Source organism: Tenrec ecaudatus, chromosome 6 (assembly GCF_050624435.1).
Source record: "Tenrec ecaudatus isolate mTenEca1 chromosome 6, mTenEca1.hap1, whole genome shotgun sequence".
Taxonomy (NCBI): domain Eukaryota; kingdom Metazoa; phylum Chordata; class Mammalia; order Afrosoricida; family Tenrecidae; genus Tenrec; species Tenrec ecaudatus.
Genome location: NC_134535.1, coordinates 115002231 through 115021342, shown reverse-complemented (window position 1 = coordinate 115021342; position 19112 = coordinate 115002231). Strand labels below are relative to the sequence as shown.

Here is a 19112-nt window from a genome sequence, read left to right as displayed (position 1 = left end):
CTTGTATTTTTCCTTCTTTATGACCGCAGGTGCATTTTAGATATTTCTCCTTCTGTCTTCTTTGTAGATGAAAAGTTAGTAAAATATCCTATTATAGTAGTAGCCTATCATATTCCTGATTATCAATCATCCTTGAAACTCATCATACTGTTTCTTTATTCTTCTCCTCACGTCTCATTTCCCTACTATCTTATCTTCCTAACACAGTGCCCTTCTTCCTTCACAGAAATAGCAGCTCACGCTGGAGGGGCGGCAGCCTACTCACGTCTCCGCCCACTTGGTGTTTTCTGGACCCTTTTTAACGATCTTATGACTCAGCGAGTATTCCTATGTAAAGATAACTAAGGCTTCAAGCGCCTCGGTAACTTGCCCAAGAACATTCAGATAGAATGTACGACAAAGAAACAGACCTCAAATTTGGGCTCTTCACTCTAAGTCACTCCACATGCCTAAAAGTCTGGAGGTTAGTTAGCTCTTTTAACCTCACCTAGTTTTGTCCAGTGCTTACGGAACTGACAAGAAATGCCGTGACATTTTCTTTTTATAAGTGATAGTCACAGAAGATAAAATCCAGCAGCAGAAGGTTCCACAATAGGAATATATGGCTAACTTACCCATAATGACGGGAGAGGGGAACAAACGTTCAGGTAGAATACTAAGAGACACAAAGTTGACATGATTCAAGACATACTACAGGTTAAACTTAACACAGTATATGGTGTAGGAGGACGTGAGTGTCTATTCATGGTGATGGAAGTTTGGGGAACAATTATTGATGTTGTTCATATAATATGATTAAATTAATTGATATGAGTAAATTGAACATGTAAGGTACATTGAATTAAAAAATGTGTTTTAATAGCAATAAAATAGATGTGGGATACAGGTATAACTTCAGCATCTTAGCCAAGCCCTGAGTTGTGGAGGAAATGAAAGGGGGGTTACTACTCAGCAGATACATTCCTAAAAGAAAACAGAAAGCTGTTTTTTTTTTTAAGACTCAAAATCTCTTTAAAATGTATAACATTTACTCAGGTGACTGCAGACCTCCACAGTTAATGGAGAAGACAAGACATTGGGCATGTTTAGTCAAATCTGTGATTTTTATCCAAAGCTGGTGGTTTATTTTAATAATGGCCACTGCTAAGATTATCTAAGCATTAGGCACACTATTCGAGGTCAGTCGACGTTCCCTGGAAACATAAATCAAGTGCAGATTGATTCACTTGAGAAGGTGAGAATCACAGTTTGATTAGGACTCTCGGTCTTTAAGGCAACTAATGCATCAAGAAGGCTAGAAAGACCCCAAGAACTAGGACAGAAAGAAAGCATTCAGGAGTTCAAGGGGACAGCAGAGGAAGTAAGACTTGCAAAGTGTCTAGTTTTCATTTTCTCTTAGGTTTCTGAAAAGTACGTCTCACATTTATGTGTGAATGAAGCATTATGAAGGGCTTCAGAAAGTTTACGGGAAAGTGGAATTAACAACTAATGGATTTTTTTCCCTGTGAACTTTTGAAGTCTCTTGAACCATTTTGAAAGCTCATCTATTTATACAATGCCTCCCTATGAGAAGGTCCATGAGCACTTTCTCAGCAAGAACCCATATGATATTCATTTTTAAATAGAAATGATATTTTGATTTGTATTTAAAATTAAAATTTAAGGTTTAAATTTAAATGTCACTCTCATAAATAGGAATGCATAAGATTGCTTTAGTGTTGAAGATTAATGCTTAGCTCTTCTTGATTTGAAACTAATACAACTGAGCTAGAGCTAGGAGTGAGAAATATGTATGTCTAATCAGAATACTTTTGAGACACTGGCTCATCCCTTCTCATTAAGAATGTGTTTTTAAAAATTGTTTTAAATAAGCATATCCTAAATATATTTTCTATAACGCTAGGCTTGGATACATTTTGATGATTAAAGTATTCACGTCCCTATTGACTTTAAAGAATGAAGAAAAATTTTCAAAACAGCCCTCAGAATTTAAAGATTCTATCTCAAGAGTGGAAAATGGGCAGTGTTTAAAAATCCATATATTGGTCATTTTTACGATTTATTAATTTCAAAATACCAATTAAACTTGGAAAAAGGCAGACTCTAATGACATTTTTGGCAAAAGTTTTACCTTCACATATATAGAGTTAGAGTCTCAGAAACCCACAGGGGCAGTTCTACTTTGTCCAATGGGCGCTAGGAGTCAGCATCTACACATAGCCGTGAGTTTGAGTTTTGGGGTTGGAGTATGCAATGTAGACCGTCTGAGTGTTCTTCAATATAGGTGTGCCCTAGCATTTCACAATGAAGTAAATAAATGATACATAATTAGACCATTAATCTTATTAGTATTTTTATGTAGATGTCTCATCTTAAAACAAACACACCATACTATCATTTAGGTTAGCAATAGACCATCAACTGACTAGTTAATAAGCTCTCTTTTGAGATAGTTAACATTCCACAACTATTACTTAGTCACACAGGTTCTAATGAGCCCCAATAAAAATACATTAAAAAAATTACCACTCAATAGTAACTAGAAAATAATCCCATTCGATTAAGAAGATGGGTGCTATAATTCAAACTGGGGTTCATTCAGTGGCAGCCTAATGGATAAGCTTTACCTTAGTTCTCAGTTGGAAGTACTATCATCGCCCTATGGGACATTTAGAAATAGTTAGGGGAAGTTTTTTGTTGTCATAGTGACAGCAAACAGCAAACTTGTGATCAGTGGTAGCCTTTGCCTTTTCAGTTCACATGCATCCTTAATGGACCACAAAATACATTGGTCAATCTACACCTCAGGACCTTTGTACTGACTCTTCCATGTGCCTGGAATGTCCTTCCCATACGTGCTTGTGGTTAGCTCTTTTACTTTCTTCAGTTCTTTGTTCAAGTCCCCATTTCAATGAGGCTATGCTTACCTATCATATTTAATACTTAAAATACCCCCTCCTCTCTCTCTCTCTCACACACACATACACACACACATTCTGTAAATCTCTTGTGCAATTTTATTTTTTCCCCAAAGTGCTATGACTTTCAAAGGCATTACTCATATATTTTTGTTGTTACCTGTTTCCACTGACCAGAATATGAGCTCTCCATGAAGGAAATATTTTCCTATTTTGTTCAGTGGTGAATCTCAGGGCTTTGTGCAGTACCTATATCACATACCATACTAATATTCAGTGAGAAAATGGGCACAGGGATGCCACGCAGAGGCCTGTGTCCATTGACAGCCTCCCAGTGTCTGTGACAAGTGATGGGACAGTAACAGATATAACCTTAACATTACCAAGGTCACCGCTCACTCCACCTCCAAAACATAGTTAATAAGCGCCGCCCTCACTGTTGCGAAAGGACGCGTTTATTACTTATAATTTCACTTTTTCAAAAATCACTCTTGTATCTATTCATACCCCTTTACTTTCTCTCTGTTGGTTCCATGAGCTATAACTCTGTGAAACTGAAAGTTATTTAACAGTCAATGAGACTATCAGTTATAGAGAATTTGAAGAGTAACTTGTCTATAAATTCTATTTCCAAGAGTTAATGCCTTATTTCTTAAGTAGTAAAGTATCAATAACTGTATATTTTCTATTTATATATCACATAAAATCAATCGGAAATATAATAGTCCACCTTCATTATTTGTAGGAATGAACTCTCCACCCTGAAATAGTTGCACATAGAGTGACTAAACAATTTCATTGTGAAACTGTTAAAAGAGATAGGAAAGAATGAAATTGAAAATTAAAAAACCCAATGCTACCTGCATAGCAATGACTTGCTATAGAAAGAAGGGATTCTTGTAACTCCAAGCCTTTCTAATTTTTTTTTGTCTCTAGTAAAGGACCACGGATAATTTAGTTTATAGGTTTTAAGGTGATCTACTCACTTACCTTTCTCTGTATTTCCAACGCACACATTATGCCTTAATGGATATTGACATACCATCTGGCAGGCAGGATTTAAAATCACATTCATAATAAAGTTCATTTTCTCACTTGTGAAACGTACACATCCGAACACCAAAATTAATGCTCATATTTAGTGTTAGAAGCTCCGACTGCTTTAACCACTTCCGTTCTCTAACTTCACAGCTTAAAGACTCGGCTTGCTTCTCCCGCAGAGGGTCACACTCTCTGAACGCCACAGGGGCAGGCCCATCCTGTCCTACAGGTCGCTATGAGTCAGCGGCCACTTGCTGGCAGTGAGTTTGTTTTGGGTTTTTCTCTACCTGTCCCCCCAGGTAAAGGAAGACATCCTACACGTTCATCTGATCTGATCTCTGCATGTCGCTAGTGGTCAGCATACGTTTTCACAGAGCAGTTGGGAAACGCAAAACAAGCATCATGTGGAATGGTACAAGGCAGTCTAAAGTGTAACAACCTTGGCCCTTTTCTCTACTGGTGAAAGGTGAACTGTTTCTAAAAGGGCATTATTTCACATTTTTTCAAATTCGTTTAAAAACAAGAGCCTAAATGGGTTTCAAAAGTTTAGGTAAGTTTTCATTGCTTTCCTATTGTTGGTGTAGCAAACCTGGCTCTGTTCTCATTGTTTCAGAAAGCAAAACTGCAACCACACTGGACTCATTGAGGGAGAGTAGATTCGGGTTCACAGGGACCCGCCAGGACAGGGGGAAGTAGCCATGCCAGTTTCTGAGGCGGTAAGCCTCTATGGGAGTCGAGAAGAATTTTTTCTCCATTTCGAAAAAATAAACTAGCAATGTCTAACATGTCCCTTTGTCCCTGAGTACACCACAGTACAAATAACATGGAAATGTGTTTTTTCTCTGCAGTATTTAGATTTATTGACAGATTTTAGCATTAGCACAGTTTATGAAGTCCTATGCCCCACTGCTAAGTCCTTGTCATATTAGATATTTATGTTTCTAAAACTGCTTTTCTCGTTTTATTTGTAGGACAGGTTTATGTGGACAATGCTTTACCGCATTAGTAATAATCATTTTACTTAAATATGACTTCAGTGTACTCCTCTGCATATAATCTTTGAATTCCTAAGAGTCTTTTATTTTCCCCATAGCCCAGTTGGAGAGTTTTTAATATTAAATTGAATCATAACAACTCATGCTGGTTAGAGTCTAACTTAATACACACAGCTTAATGTTAATTTTCCAACTTCAAATCAGGGATCTGTCTATTCCAGGATGATTACTTATCTCGAGTGTGATTTTATTTTAAACTAGCAAAGCCCACTGCTAGAGATTTTTGTATCATCACAAACTAACCCTATGGAGCATAAGAATTCAGCAACCAGCTTTAGAAGCTTTACATAACTATAGAACTATTTTTGAGGAAAAAAAGGTTTATGAAGAAGTTTTGATGACAGCGTAGAAACTGAAAAAGGCACATGCGGTTTAACAGGATTGATATTGGCATTATGTGTGTGATGAATACAATAAAGGAGTATGCTAGATCTAATCTATTTAGAGACAAGTTCCCAATTAAAACTGATAATGAAGGGGAAAAGAAACTTCAATCGGCAAGACATTGCTTTAAGGGAAAAATGGAAATCTAAATACCACATTTCTTCCATCTCAATGTAAACTCCAACTTCAAAATAAATCTCTTAAAAAACACCTTGAAGAGGGAAATGTATGGTTAATCATCAAAGCAAGTGTGTCACTGTAGTAAAAACAGAAATAGAACAGAGAGTATCAAATTCTGTCTGTGCTGAGAAAAACAGAATTTGGATGATGAAAATCGCACGGCAATAAATTTAGGCAGTCTATAGTTTTATAAAAATTGTCTTTACTCTTGGATTACATAATCATAAATGGATAAAAATAAATCAGTGCCGTACTTTGCTTGACTAAGGAATTAACAGGCATCGAGTATTTGAATTTTACAAGGATCAAATACTACCGAAAGGGATCTGGCCAAAGTCAATGCTGACAAAAGGTAATGTTTAGTCTAACACGCTCCAGATTCTCCATCTGTGTGTGTAACTTGTATATACATAGCCACACACCGTCACATGCTTCACAATGGAAACCCCTATGGACCAGTAGGGTAATGGGTGATATCGTCCTAAATAAAAACTGTGTAGAAACAGAAAAAAGAGAAAATGTCATTCTTAAAACATTGGCTAATGTAAGTTCTCTCGTATAAAAATATCTAGCAACTGCTGTTCCTGGTTTTTACATTTCTTGCTTTCAAGATCAGTCCTGCACTTACAGATCATACATGTTAATATTTTTACAAAAAGGGATAAAGCTATAGCGTAGGATTCTGAGCAACAGATGAAACTCTCCTAGAAACAGAAAATGGCTTCAAAACAAATATCAAGTTAAGATCGTAATGCCTCATAGTGGAAAAGGAGCTAAGTTGGTGCAATACTTCTTTTGGCTATATAATTTTCTGTGAGGCAGAAAAATGAAGTACTTATTTCTAAAATGTATATAACCATCAAAGCCATTTACAAAACGACTGCTTTCAGCATAGTTCTTAAAATGAGATTCCTTAATAAGTTATGTTTCTGCAGCCAAAACACAGCATTAACATTTATTATTAGTCACTTAATGGAAGCTAATGGTGAGTTTATAAATGAAGTGCTGGCTTACTTTGATATATTCTAAGAGCAACCAAAAATAGAGATTCTTTCCCAGAGTTCTGTGTATTTATAAAGTGCTAAATAAGCAATTTTAGCAATTCTCAAATGTAGTTCTTCTAGATGCATTTAATCCTAAATATACTTATAGAAACAGAATTTTTTTTTTGCTAAGTCAGGTATGTCTAACCTATCCAGCTTATGTGTTAAAACTATCCTGACTGAAGTATTCCATGTTTTATTAAAAAAAGATAAAAAACTATAAATACAGAAGCAGCATAAGGCATTTCTTATTTTTAATAATTTTTGGAGGCGGTGTCCTGAAGATGCTCTAAATCTATAAAATAAAACAGCCTCTAAACTAAAATAATTAACTATATTAAATATGTATTCACTGACAACGGGCTTATCACAGAATTAACAACAGAAAGATATATTAGATACAGTTCAAAGCCAGAGGGAATTCTATTCATGTGCTACACCAAGTATTTCTAACAGAAAGTGCTGCCAGGGAGTTCTCTCCCCCGATGGCTAGTGTGAGAGAGAATCCAGAAAAATTCCCAGAGTGAGACGTACTCTCTCAATCTGCTAGAAGAGAGAACATAATACTCACTATTTAAGTCAGCCTGTGACTTGTATGTAGTCTAAAATATATAAAATATATCCCAATATATTTTATGATAAAAACAAAATACTTTTACCACTGTTCCTTTTTTAAAAGCTTTATGTAAGATAGTACAACTTGCAAGGACTATAACAATATTTTTTAACACACCATGGTCTCTAATACAACTGAAAGCCCAAACATTTCATAATACTCATATTAACTTAGATATCAACATATGACAAAGCTGTGACTCTCACAAAGTTCTAAACAAGCTCTAGTGAAGTACATAGAGGAAACATTTAACTCGTTAAGGAGTTGGTCGATGCAAACCTGAGTTTTCAAAATTCAAAACACTCAAAGTTGGGGTTTTTTTCCAAATAGAAAAGATATATTGCTTTTCACGGAAAATATTTCCAAAGGTCCAGTATTTAAAACATGACCATGAAGGGAAAAAAGAAAAAAAAAAACCTTTAAGACTTTAAAAGAATCTCTGTATTTTGTTTTGACAAAATAATGCTAATGGCATGCTCATATTTACTTTTAAGGCTGAAATCATGTGCCAATATAAATTTGACCTCATGTAAAAAATTCAGAAGCACGAGTATGATCATCTCAAAATTAAGCTCTAACTAGATTTATGCTGAATGTAGCTTTTCATTTTAATTTTCTATTTTAAAGTTATGTGAAAGCATAAAAAGTTATAGTCAGAAATGCAGCCTCAGTCATCTGAGTAATCGGCCACTGCAGTAGAGCACGAAGCATCGCTCTTTCTCAGGAGTTTCATTTTCAACAAGCCACCCTCAGGTGTAAAGCAGCAGCTTGCATGAAGTTTCGTGTCAGACACTTTTAGCTTCTCTTGGAGGACGAACTACCAGCAACTCTCATGGCACCTATAGCAAACAGCTTTGAATAAACTCTCTGGCAAGCTGCCATTCACAGAAACGCAAGATACAGCCTGCATCACCTTAAATAAAATAAATATAGAACACGTAAGGAGTTTGAGGCTTCATCAAAACAAAAATGGCACAGGGGAAAAACCATCATGAGAAGGTCTGACAATCTTTATTGCCTTGCAAGGAAAAAGAGTAAAGTATTTTGATGTCTCTCTCCTACTTCTGACCAGGACACGTTGGCCACAAAATCTGAATCCTGAAAGAGCTTATACAATGACTACTCCCTTCACTGTGTCCAAATGGAAATAAAGATGAGGGTTCGTTAGTAACTAAAACCAACCAGACCACACCAGCAACAGCCACTTTCACGGGTCAATTTTGACCCAAGTGGTGCTACTGGGTGGAGTAGGACTGCACCATAGGCCTTCCAAAGCAGTTCCGAGGCTCCAACACTGAAAAATGTCCCATAGCATGTACGCTTTTGGACAGTTTTAACTTACTTCTCTAGGTCGTAGCATTTAAGTACATATTGATTGCAGATGGATGTCATAGTTTCAATGAGTTTGGTTGGAATTTTTGTAGAAGCAGAGTGTCGCCTCTTCTTCCCGGTGGTTTCAGACTTCTGACCTTGTGGCCAGCAGCCTACCACGTAACCTCTCTGCCATAAGGCTCCTCATCAGTAGCTAGAATCCCTTAAACATCACCCCTAAAACCTGGCTATTTTAATACAATAATTAACTGACAATCTGCTCCGGTTCCTTTATTTCTTAAGTACGAGTTTGAGATAGAAATATACTTACATATCTAATATGCTATAAGCTCATTCTTTAATAACAAAACATTATAAAGTTCTATGGTATATAAAGGGGCTTCAAAAGTTTGTGAAAAAAATCAATTATCTTTAATTCTATCTTTCCATGAACTTTTTGACATCACTTGTAGGTGTTGGACATGGTTTTAACTATACATTTCTCCATCTTTGCCCATGAACATAGATTACCAGGTAGATTTTTGGTCTAAGTTCAAAAGCTTTTCAATGGAAGATTTTTTTTTATAAGTCTGATACTCATCTTACTTTAATGTGTTTTTAAAAGAGGGAAACAATCCTATAGTCTGTCTTATATGATAAGTGCATTGTATAACACATATATCTACATTAACATATATACATACAGGTGTGTGTGTATAGAAGTGTGTGTGTGTACACATAAAGCTCTGAAAACCAGAAACTGTTAACTTTAAAGAGTGAGAGCACAGAATGCAGATTATCGTTTCCTTTTCTTAACTATAACAATTTGCACCACAGTGGAGAAATGAGTGACTCTGAAAGAAAATCTGACAGCAATAATCTTATGATCCAGTTCTTACACTTTTACTTTTCTTCATAGTCAAGTCCTTTCTCAAAGAACTTGTAAAAACACGTTACTGTCCCACAAAATGCTAATTAAATAGGGATCTTCATAACTCATTGTCCAGCCTTAGAAGAGTTTCTTTCCCCACCTCCCTTTTCAGAAAGAAGTTAATTATGAAATTGAATACATTTGGCAAAAAAAAGGTTTCATGTTTTTATATATTGAAATAAAATGTCTGATAATAAACACAAGGTAAACTACTCTATAGTTCTCCCTATTCTGAGTTTCATGTGTAATGACTTTTACAAATCTCTGTTATTTATGATTTGCCTGGTGAATTCAAGAAATGAAATGATTTCCAAAGACTGGAAGCAAAACCAAACCAAACAACATTCTAATAGAACTGAAATGATTAAACAATGACCATGCAAAATACAAAAGAAATCTGCTGAACTCGGATAAAAATTATTTTCAAAGGTCTAGAAAATAGCCACAGAAACCTGTACTTCACTGCTCAGATGTTAGATTTTATGTAATCAAATGATTATATGTCACAAGTTTATAAATAATCCTAAAGGAATCAGGAAAAGCTCTTTTCCCCTCAATTTCATACATTGCCTAAAATGACAACTCTCATACAGTAGGCAAAAATAAATATTTTCAAATTACTATGTATACTTCAGAGAAATTAATTTGCATACACAATTTGTTTAATTGCATTTGTCTTTTCAGCAAACAGATCAGACTCTGTTAATACGTCAATCAATGACACAGGCCACTGATGTACACACATCATCGAGACACACGCTTTTCACATAACAGTAAGGACCATAAGCTACAAAACCCATTCACCTTCTTTCTTCTGCAATTTGTATGTGTTGGTGAATTAGTAGTTGGCAACGAAGGCACGTTCTATCCCCCAGACTCTCCGTTAAATAAGGGACGAAGCTTGCTGTTAACAATTTAGTTTGAAATGCTAACAACCCTTGGGCTGTTAACATAACAACTAGCCATTAATGCGGCAATGACCAATTTAAGAGAAAATTGTATTCGGATAAATGAATATATTGGCAATCAGGACCAGGTTTTATATTTGAGAGAGTAGGATTATATACTTTTAAATAAAGTAAACATTTGAGTTGATCAAAAAAGCAACATGTAAGCACTTTTAGAAACAGTTTTCTGATATAAAAACTACTTTTGATAAATGCTACTATCAAATAACCACTCAGCATTATAGTTTTGCTATCATAAGGAAGAACAAAGCAGATCAACATTGGAATAAAAAAAGTCTAATACTGATTTTTCGGGCTTGCTACTATATTGGAAATGGTAAAACAGTTTTACTCACAACAATGCTATTTCCTTGTCAAATGTATATTTTTAATTTAAGATTCCAAATCTTAAAAGAGGTGGTCTTTAACATTCTTTTTTTCTTTAATCCTCTCTACGCGCCCAGACGAAATAAACTATTTGATTAGAATTGCTCCATAATCAATGCACCTGAGATACTAAACGTGTGAACAAATGTAAAAGCTAAAAAGGAATCAAAAAGTGGTGATTATTGTTCAATATAGATAAAATTAGGTAAGCAATATTAATTCCCTCAAGCAAATACAAACGGTGTATGTGGAATGAAGCTCTAACTGAGCACAGGAGACTGTTTTTATTGCAAACAGAATAGTTCAAAAATCAGGAAGTTTTAAAATAACCATTCAATTTGCTGTTTCTGATTACCTGTGCCACTACAGTGAGGGAGACCTTGCCTGTAGATCACTCCCCATTGTCGACACTGTACACGTATTCTGTGCACCCGGTGCACAGAGACGTAGTAACAAGTGGTCATATCTAAGAGAGTGCTGGATGAGAGGAACAGAGTGCTAGCCCATTCACCTTCAAAACTGCTATTAACCCCAGGATAGCGTTTATACACAGACACTGAATCCGATAGTAAACACCTGACGTATGTCCTGGAAAGCATCCCTTGGAAGCCCTCCCAAAAAGACCAAGATGGTTAAGGAGGTCCTTGATAAACTTTGCGTCATGGGAGAAACATTAAAAAAAGCCAAAACACAAAAACACTTCATTTCAAACTCGAGGAAAAAAAAAAGATGAATTGTATCCGATACGAAATGCCAAATGGTGTTGTGCACCATCTCTCTTATTTGATAGAGCCCGCTTTAGGAGTGAAGCAAGTTGCAGCTGAATCAAAGTTCAAAGTTCTGTGAAAAAGCAAAATGATTTTTCCTAAAACAAGTGTGTGTGTCCAGGAGGAAATGCTGGCTAACAGGAGCGGGCTTGAGTTTAGTTCTCGGGCCCTTTATGATACAGCACTGCTTCGTAACCCAGAACACCTGCCTTGTCCTGAAACTGCCAGCCATTTCCGCACTGGGGAGTGGCTATCTTTTCCCTGTGGTGATGGCAACCTTTACTTGGTTATTTTCCATAAAGCGACTGGCAACCGTTCAGAGTCCAGTGATGTCTTTACAGTGGTCACTTGAAAGGTCATGAGAGAGAGATGCAGGCGCTGGTGGAGACATTTTCCCAAGTTCTCCCAAATATACTAAAAGAAGCCAGTTACGGATTGAAAACCAAACTTTCTCAGACAAATCTAAATCAGAAAATCTAGCTGACTAATTTGAGAGGACTAAACACAGGTCTAACTAAGAGGCACAGTATTTGAACTATTGCACTTGGTCTACTTGTCAGCTGCAACTTCTTTAAAACAGAGCCCAACTGTGTTAGCCGAGCAAGTGCACCCATTTCTTTGCATGATGTTCTGCCCACCTGGCCCAGTACGTCCTAAAAAAGCCAAACAAAACAAAAAAACAAACACATTGATTTCTATCAAGTGCGTCCTTGACCTTAACTGTAAGTTTCGATATAGGCAGCAGGATAACCCAGGAGCATGCTGGCATGCCACATGGAAACCTTTCAGACAGTAATGTATGGCACCTACTCTGGGCAGCATTTCGAAGGCTGACAGGTCAACATCCTTTAGGAATATAGGCTGCAAGTAAAGAAATAAAACAAACCAAAAACCACGCGTACACAGGTATTTTTAAAGGCATCTGGCCATCAACTGGCATGGAGCAGAATTCCTACCTCAGATAGTCTCTGCGACAGAGGATGAGATTAGCCTTCGTGTACAGCGTGGATCCCACCTCGCCCAAGCGACAGTCACAGCAGGCACACTTCAGACAGTCTTCATGCCAGTATTTGTCCAGCGCCTTTAGAAGATACCGGTCCTTGATCTTTCGGTTGCAGCCAGCACAACCTTTCGGCTTGGTGTCTGGCTGGACTGAGAGCATTTGTATACCTAAAAGAAGACAAAAGCAAAGAGTTGGGATGATGAGACAGAACAGGAAGAAAGAAAGATGTCCAATGGTTTCCAACATGGGGAACATTGAATTGAATACTGCCATTTCTAAGACCTAGGGTTCTTCTTTTCTGGCAGTCCTACTAAACACACCCTAAGTTTGGAAAACAAAAGGTCTCAAACTTTATAAAGTCCTTAGCAAATCATTTACAAATGTCACCAAGAAAAGCCTGTTAAAATAATGAACTCATGTTTACCCAGTAAGATAGTATGATATGCACAGTTAAATGGTTTAAATAATTTTATACTGCTGTATAAATGGCTGACGTATAAAATGTACAATTGTAGCCAATTGTATAAATGGCTGATGATTTAAAAAGACACTGTCTACAGGAGTCAAATACGAATTCTCTCAACTGGCTAAAGTACTTCACTTAATACGCGTTGGATGGTAGAAGAAATGTGTATCCCGCATGGGACTACATCTGTCTTACAATGTTTTATAGCTAAGGATGCAGTACTAAAAACCTCACCAAACCTATTTGTTGGTAGTCACTTAAATCCTCAATAGTTCGACATATTTGACATTACATTAAAATTTTAAATGTACTTATACTCATAAGTACCAGTTAGTGACCAGATTAGTTGTATATTAGCTAATTGTATTTGCTTTTATATAAAACTAAGGCATGTGATTATATAATTCATAACCATAAATCCACATTTATTTTTATAAAGGGAAGAAGGAACAGAGGGCAAAGTCCAAATACATAAATATAAAAATTGTCAAGCATATGTGGACAAATCTACCATATATATGCATATGTTAAATACACACTATCCTAGGCATAATGGCATTTACATATTTTTAGGGTGCATCTCAATCACAAATAAGGAGTCTAGGTAGCCTCTACTGGTCTTACAACTTGATGGAAATATTTTCAATGGAAAGACATTCAATTTGAGCTTCTTACTTCCTAAGTGTCAACTATTCAGACCTGAAAAATGTTGGGTGAAATCTTAGAATGACTTCACATTTATCAAATAATTCATTCTATGCATCATAAAATACCCAAATCATCATCTATTCCAAGCGCTCTCATTCTACAAATTATGATACAGAAACTCAAGAGGGATTAAGGGAGCGAAGGATGAGGCTTGGGCCTCCTTTCAGTCCAGGGACCCCTCTGCTATACTACCCATCCTCTCTAGGCATATAGTTTCCCACGTGGATGGAGGAGGAGACCGAACACCAAGTGTGCATGTACTGGAGACCGTTTCAAGGCAGGAAAGGCCAAGCTATAACTGACTGTGCTTGCGGTGCCTCTCCTGTCTCCATAATATCTAAACTCCTTCAGTTTCCGCTGATGCCTTAAGATGAATGCTTCACCCCCATTACCTTCAAAAACCTTTAAAAGAAAAAAGCACACAGATAAGAAACATTAATGTGCCCCCACAGCTGAACAACGTTTCTGGATCCCCCCAAAAATATATTGCACATGATATTGTCATGATGTTAAACATTCATTAGAGAAAAACTTGTACGATATAGTGTTGGAGTAGGAAAGGCAGGATAGAAAGCGGGATGGCTGTTCTTTCTGCATGACATGCATCGCCGCCGTCACTGGAGCTGCTGACTAGCAGCTGGATCTGTATAGCAGAGCAGGTGGTATTCCTAAAGTATGCTCTCTGTCGCTTTTCTTTGCAGGGGCTCAGGGTATAGTGTAGATTCATCGTAACCCTTGATGGCTCTGCTGAAGCTCCCCCTCTAGAACTTCGAACAAATGAACTTTCTTTGATCAGAAGTAGTTATCCACTCCTAGCAAGGTTCCACAAGGAATGAATCCCATTAATTACAGGGCAGAACATGCCCAAGTGTTTCTGAACCACAGACCTGGGGGAAGGAGGAACATTTTGATTTACTAAATGGCATTCTGGATGGTGTTAATATCAACCTCCAGAGCTATAGTAAGATGGGTCATTTGATTTCTCTAATCTATAAAGACTTTAAAGAATCCCATAGCGAATAGAAGAGAAAGCAAAACAAAACAAAACAGAAAACCCTTCTTCACAGAAATTAAGCTGCAAGCTGTGTTAGTGCCTTGCAGCACAGAAGGTCAACTATCTTGCTACCAGGACAGGGGGGTAGCAACATTTGGCACAAGGAACACTACCCTGTTTGTCTTCACGAAATTTTGTGTGTGCTGACATTTTAATGTAACACTCAGAGACCAATTAATATGTGAAACACTTACATTCACTTTTGCCCTGGGCAGAAAAGGAGTTTGATATTTTACTTTTGATCCCTCTAACTTATTTGAAAGAACATCAGATTTGTCTCAACAATGGAATCTTTTCGATGATAATTCAAGTTAACAGTTGTAGAAAAGAATCTATTTTGTAGCCAGCCAGCACCTTAACACATACCTCTGAAGGCACCAGGTGCCAGCAGTGGCCTCCTTCTGCCATCCAGAAGGACACATCTAGGCAGAGCTGCATGTTCGAAAGCTGGGAGCCATTGCACAAGTTGCTCGTAGCACATCAGGACTCATAACTAGTTTTAGATTGGCATGTAAATTGTTCTGAGGGAAATTCTTATTGCCTCTGAGACCCTGCCATTCTGAGTTATTTGACAGTTTAAGGGAAATCATAATTAAAAAAAGACATAAATAATAGCCTGTGCAGTGTGGTGTGCAGAAATAAGTAGAACCATTTCATTTAAACTCTGGTGAGCTTTTAATTGCCTGGATTGCATTGTGAGGCGGCCTCACGGTTGATTGCCTCCATTATGTTCCCTTGTTCTGTGCCATTCATCCGCACAGTCTCAGCGTCAGTAGTTAACACCACAAAGTAACCACAACTCCACAACACACAGGGCTTTAAAATAATAATAATAATAATAAAATATTCTCAGCACTTAAAAACAGTCTTTTATATTTTGGGGCGCTAACTACACACAATGAATGGCAAACATTTTGCCCCTCCTCTCCCCGCTTGGAAGATGCACAGAGAACAATTTGGGAGAAGGAGAGGAAGCGGGAATCCATAAAAGGGGGTTGGCAGAGATGAGGTGCCTCAGGAAGATGCTAAAATGGGAATGCAGGTCTTGCAGCTGGGAGCAGTGACATAGATGAAAAGAACTTGGCCAACAGGGCCATTCGCCATTCGGTTGCCAAGAGGTACCAAACAAAAGATTTTCTCTCCTCTACCCATCCTCATCCTCTTCCCAACCCCCAACCCCTAATGGAAAACTGGATTGGGCCTAAAAGCTTGTTTCTCTCTGTTCACTGGCCCAGAGCATCCCTACAGGCTGCAGCCCCCTAAGGGACAACAATGCAAATAGATGTCCCCAGATCTCAGGCACTGGAGCTGCTTAACTCTGTTCCGGTTCTGCCCCCTCAACTCCCAACCCCCCCTCTCCCCATACTGCTTCCATCCTCACGTCCCCCCCCCCACCAAACCTTTTTTTTTTTTTTTTTGAGCAATGGAGCTGGGAACCAATTTGATTCCCTTTTTCTCCAATGCAGCTGCAAGGCTCAGAGATACTGACATTTTTCCACTCTTATCAGTTTAATTACAGTTGCCATGGCAGCAAAGTGCTAGTGCTTGGCAAAGGCCAACAAGAGATTTGCAAGACCGAGTTCAATTTTGATGCAGCTCACATGCAAAATAAAAAAAATAAGAAACATACATGCACTCTAACAAAGAGTCCCTTGCGGAGTTCATGCTCCAGCCTTTGGTCGTGGCGTCTTTGCAGCCACACGGGGATGATTTGCAAAGACAGTAGCAGTTTTTGTTGCACCTAGCAAGATTAATTGGTTTAAGCAGCAGTCTTTCAAAGCCGTTACAACTATAATATTTCGGATCTGAAAGAAAAAGAACACCACAAAAGCGGCGGAAGAGCAGGAAGGCTTTTGAGCTCCTGAGATTGCCGAGCGCCGGCAAAGTGCATCTATGATAGATTGTAACCTTACCAAAACTTTTCTCCTTTTTCTGCATGAGTTGACTTAGACGTGCCTGAGTCACAGCGGCTTCTCATGGAGCACCAAGCCCAAAGGCAGAAGTGGAAAGGGGTCTCTGGATTTGGCTCAAGTGTGGAGCTGCTGCCCAGAGCGCCTACACAGCCTAGGACCTACTATTGTGTAGCCACTTTGGGAGCGGGTCGGAGTGGCGGCAGGAGTGGGGGCAGGGATGGGGACGATCGGACCAGACGCGGCGCACACCCGGAGCCCCTCTCAGTGTGGCAGTGTGCAAAATGATGGCGAATGACAAAGCCACATGCTTCCTTAACTCTGCCCACAATCCTAAAATCCCAGCGGCCCCTTTTAGCTTCGTGGTAACAAATGGATTTGATTAAACTGTCACATGCAGCGTTAGCATAGCATATCATGTTCAATATGAAAAAGATCATAAATCTGACTTGTATTTCATAACAGCAATCTGGGTAGCCCCCGTTAAAATGTGCTGCATCAGTTCGAATCAGCCTATTAGGATAAATGCACCTCGTTCCGCTGAGCCTCTCGCCTCCGGCCACTAAGTCCCCAACCCCCGAACATAGCCACTTTTGCATCTTCTAGAAACAATATTGTGTTATTCTGACTGCTGGTGGGGATGGCCGAGGGGTGGGGGTGGGGTGGAGCGGAAGTGTCAACAAGAACAAAAAGATTGTGATTTAAACTCTTTTGGGGGGTGGGGGGTGTCCAAGAAGCCCAGCAAGTAAGGTGGGGGGGAAGGTCCGGAAACCCACGGAAGACCGAATTCCCTTCCTAAAGGTCCGCGAGTGACCCTTTCCCAATCCCGAACTCTTCTTGCCCCCTCTCTCCCCGGGAGCCGGGGGGTGTAAATGCGGCAGTTCGCCGTGAACTTTGACTATTATCCACTCGAGTCGTACTTGAGCCGTTCCGCGCCGCAGCCGCTCTCCCTCCGCCCATCAATATCTTCCGCCTGCATCTATTTCATGTCTCATCATAAAAATAATGAAGCCTCACATGATTTCAACAAAACCGTCTCAGTAGAGTGAAAGTTGCAGTGCGGAGCCGGGCTGCGGCTCCAGTTTATGCCTCATTAGGAGCGGCTGGGGGAGAGCGAGGGAAGGGGGGAAAAGACCCACATCCGCACACGCACGCGCGCACCCGCCGACACACACACCCCACAAATACGCCGACGCGGGTGTTCCCAGCGGCTGCACTTACCTTCTCAATTAAGCGATACAGGGGGAGGCCGTTCAGTAAGCACGGTGGCTGCTTTGTAGCGCTTCTCCTTGGGAAAGGTCAAAAAGAAGCATTGTTTGAAAAAAAGGGGGGGCGGGAGAAGATCGCTCTTTTTTTTTTTTAAGTTTAAAATAATGAGGTCCTCTAGGATCCGCCAAGGAATGGTGTTGACCGCATCTGAGCCACAGGTGGCCTCCTTTTAGGCAATGGCAGTCGGAGGCCGTCTGGGCGTCCTGGCTCCAGACAACTTACCCCAGCAGCGTGCCGGGAGCGGAGCCGAAGGGAGCCCGGCTCTCAGCCGCAGAACGCAGTCCCTTCCCAGCCAGACATCGCACCGCCGGAGAAAAGGTCACTCAGTTATTCCGGAGCCGCCGGAGCCCAGGCAGCGCTAGTCAAGACCACAGAGCAGCAGCTCCCTTCCGATTTAAGACTATTTACCTCTTCTCCCCACCCCTCCCCTCCCCTCTCCTCTCCTTCCCTTCTCTCCCGCCCTCGCTCGCTGGCTCCCTCGCCCGCCGGCTCGCCGGCTCGCTCTCGCGTGCCTGTTCTGCGGCTCAGTCAAGTACAGCCGCCCGCGGAAAGTGCAAAGCAGCCATGAGACAGATCGGGCTTTGTTGCTAATTTCCCAGGGTGAAAATTTACAAGCTCGCGAGCGCAGTCAGCACAACCGCATGCATATGCTCCTGAACACGCCGGGGACGACCCCGCGGGCACACAAAAAGTGACCTTTGCAGGAGTCGCCTCCACAAGAACCCTACCTCCTGGACCCGTCCACACGAACTCCCGCGACAGAGCTCTGGAGGAAAGGGGTAGGGCTCCTAAATATAACCAGGGCATTTTGGAGTAGATGGCCACCTTTAAAGGAAACTGTCCCCCAAAGCTATTTTTTAAGCTGTCAATTATGGAAACTATAGCGAGGGAATGAAAACTGCTACCAGAATACTCAGGAAGGGCGCCCAGCCCTTCCCTTACAGAAATGTCTTGGGGTGGAGGGTTTCTGACTTCCATTCAGGAACTCCCGAAAGTCGCAGATCTTCAGGTCTGCCACACTTGCCTCGTCCAGCTGGCGACAAACTCCTGTCTCCATTACTCTAATAGCCCTGGAGCCAAACTGTGAACTGGCCCCCCATTACCACCACCACCACCACCCCC

General features: G+C 39.8%; 1 protein-coding gene across 2 annotated transcripts in view; it reads right to left on the bottom strand.

Moving 5' to 3' along the window:
- Positions 1–17681, bottom strand: part of LMO3 (LIM domain only 3) — a 60697-nt gene extending 43016 nt beyond the window's left edge. Inside the window, exons 1-2 of one of the 2 annotated variants that reach the window (XM_075553075.1) lie at positions 17642–17681; positions 12537–12750 (exon numbers count right to left, since the gene is read on the bottom strand). In XM_075553075.1, coding sequence (XP_075409190.1) covers positions 12537–12750; positions 17642–17681 — 254 coding nt within the window. Of the gene's footprint in view, positions 1–12536; positions 12751–16724; positions 16750–17641 lie in introns of those variants that run through there. The other variant, XM_075553074.1, reaches the window with a different exon arrangement.
- Between the last annotated feature and the right edge of the window lie 1431 nt (positions 17682–19112).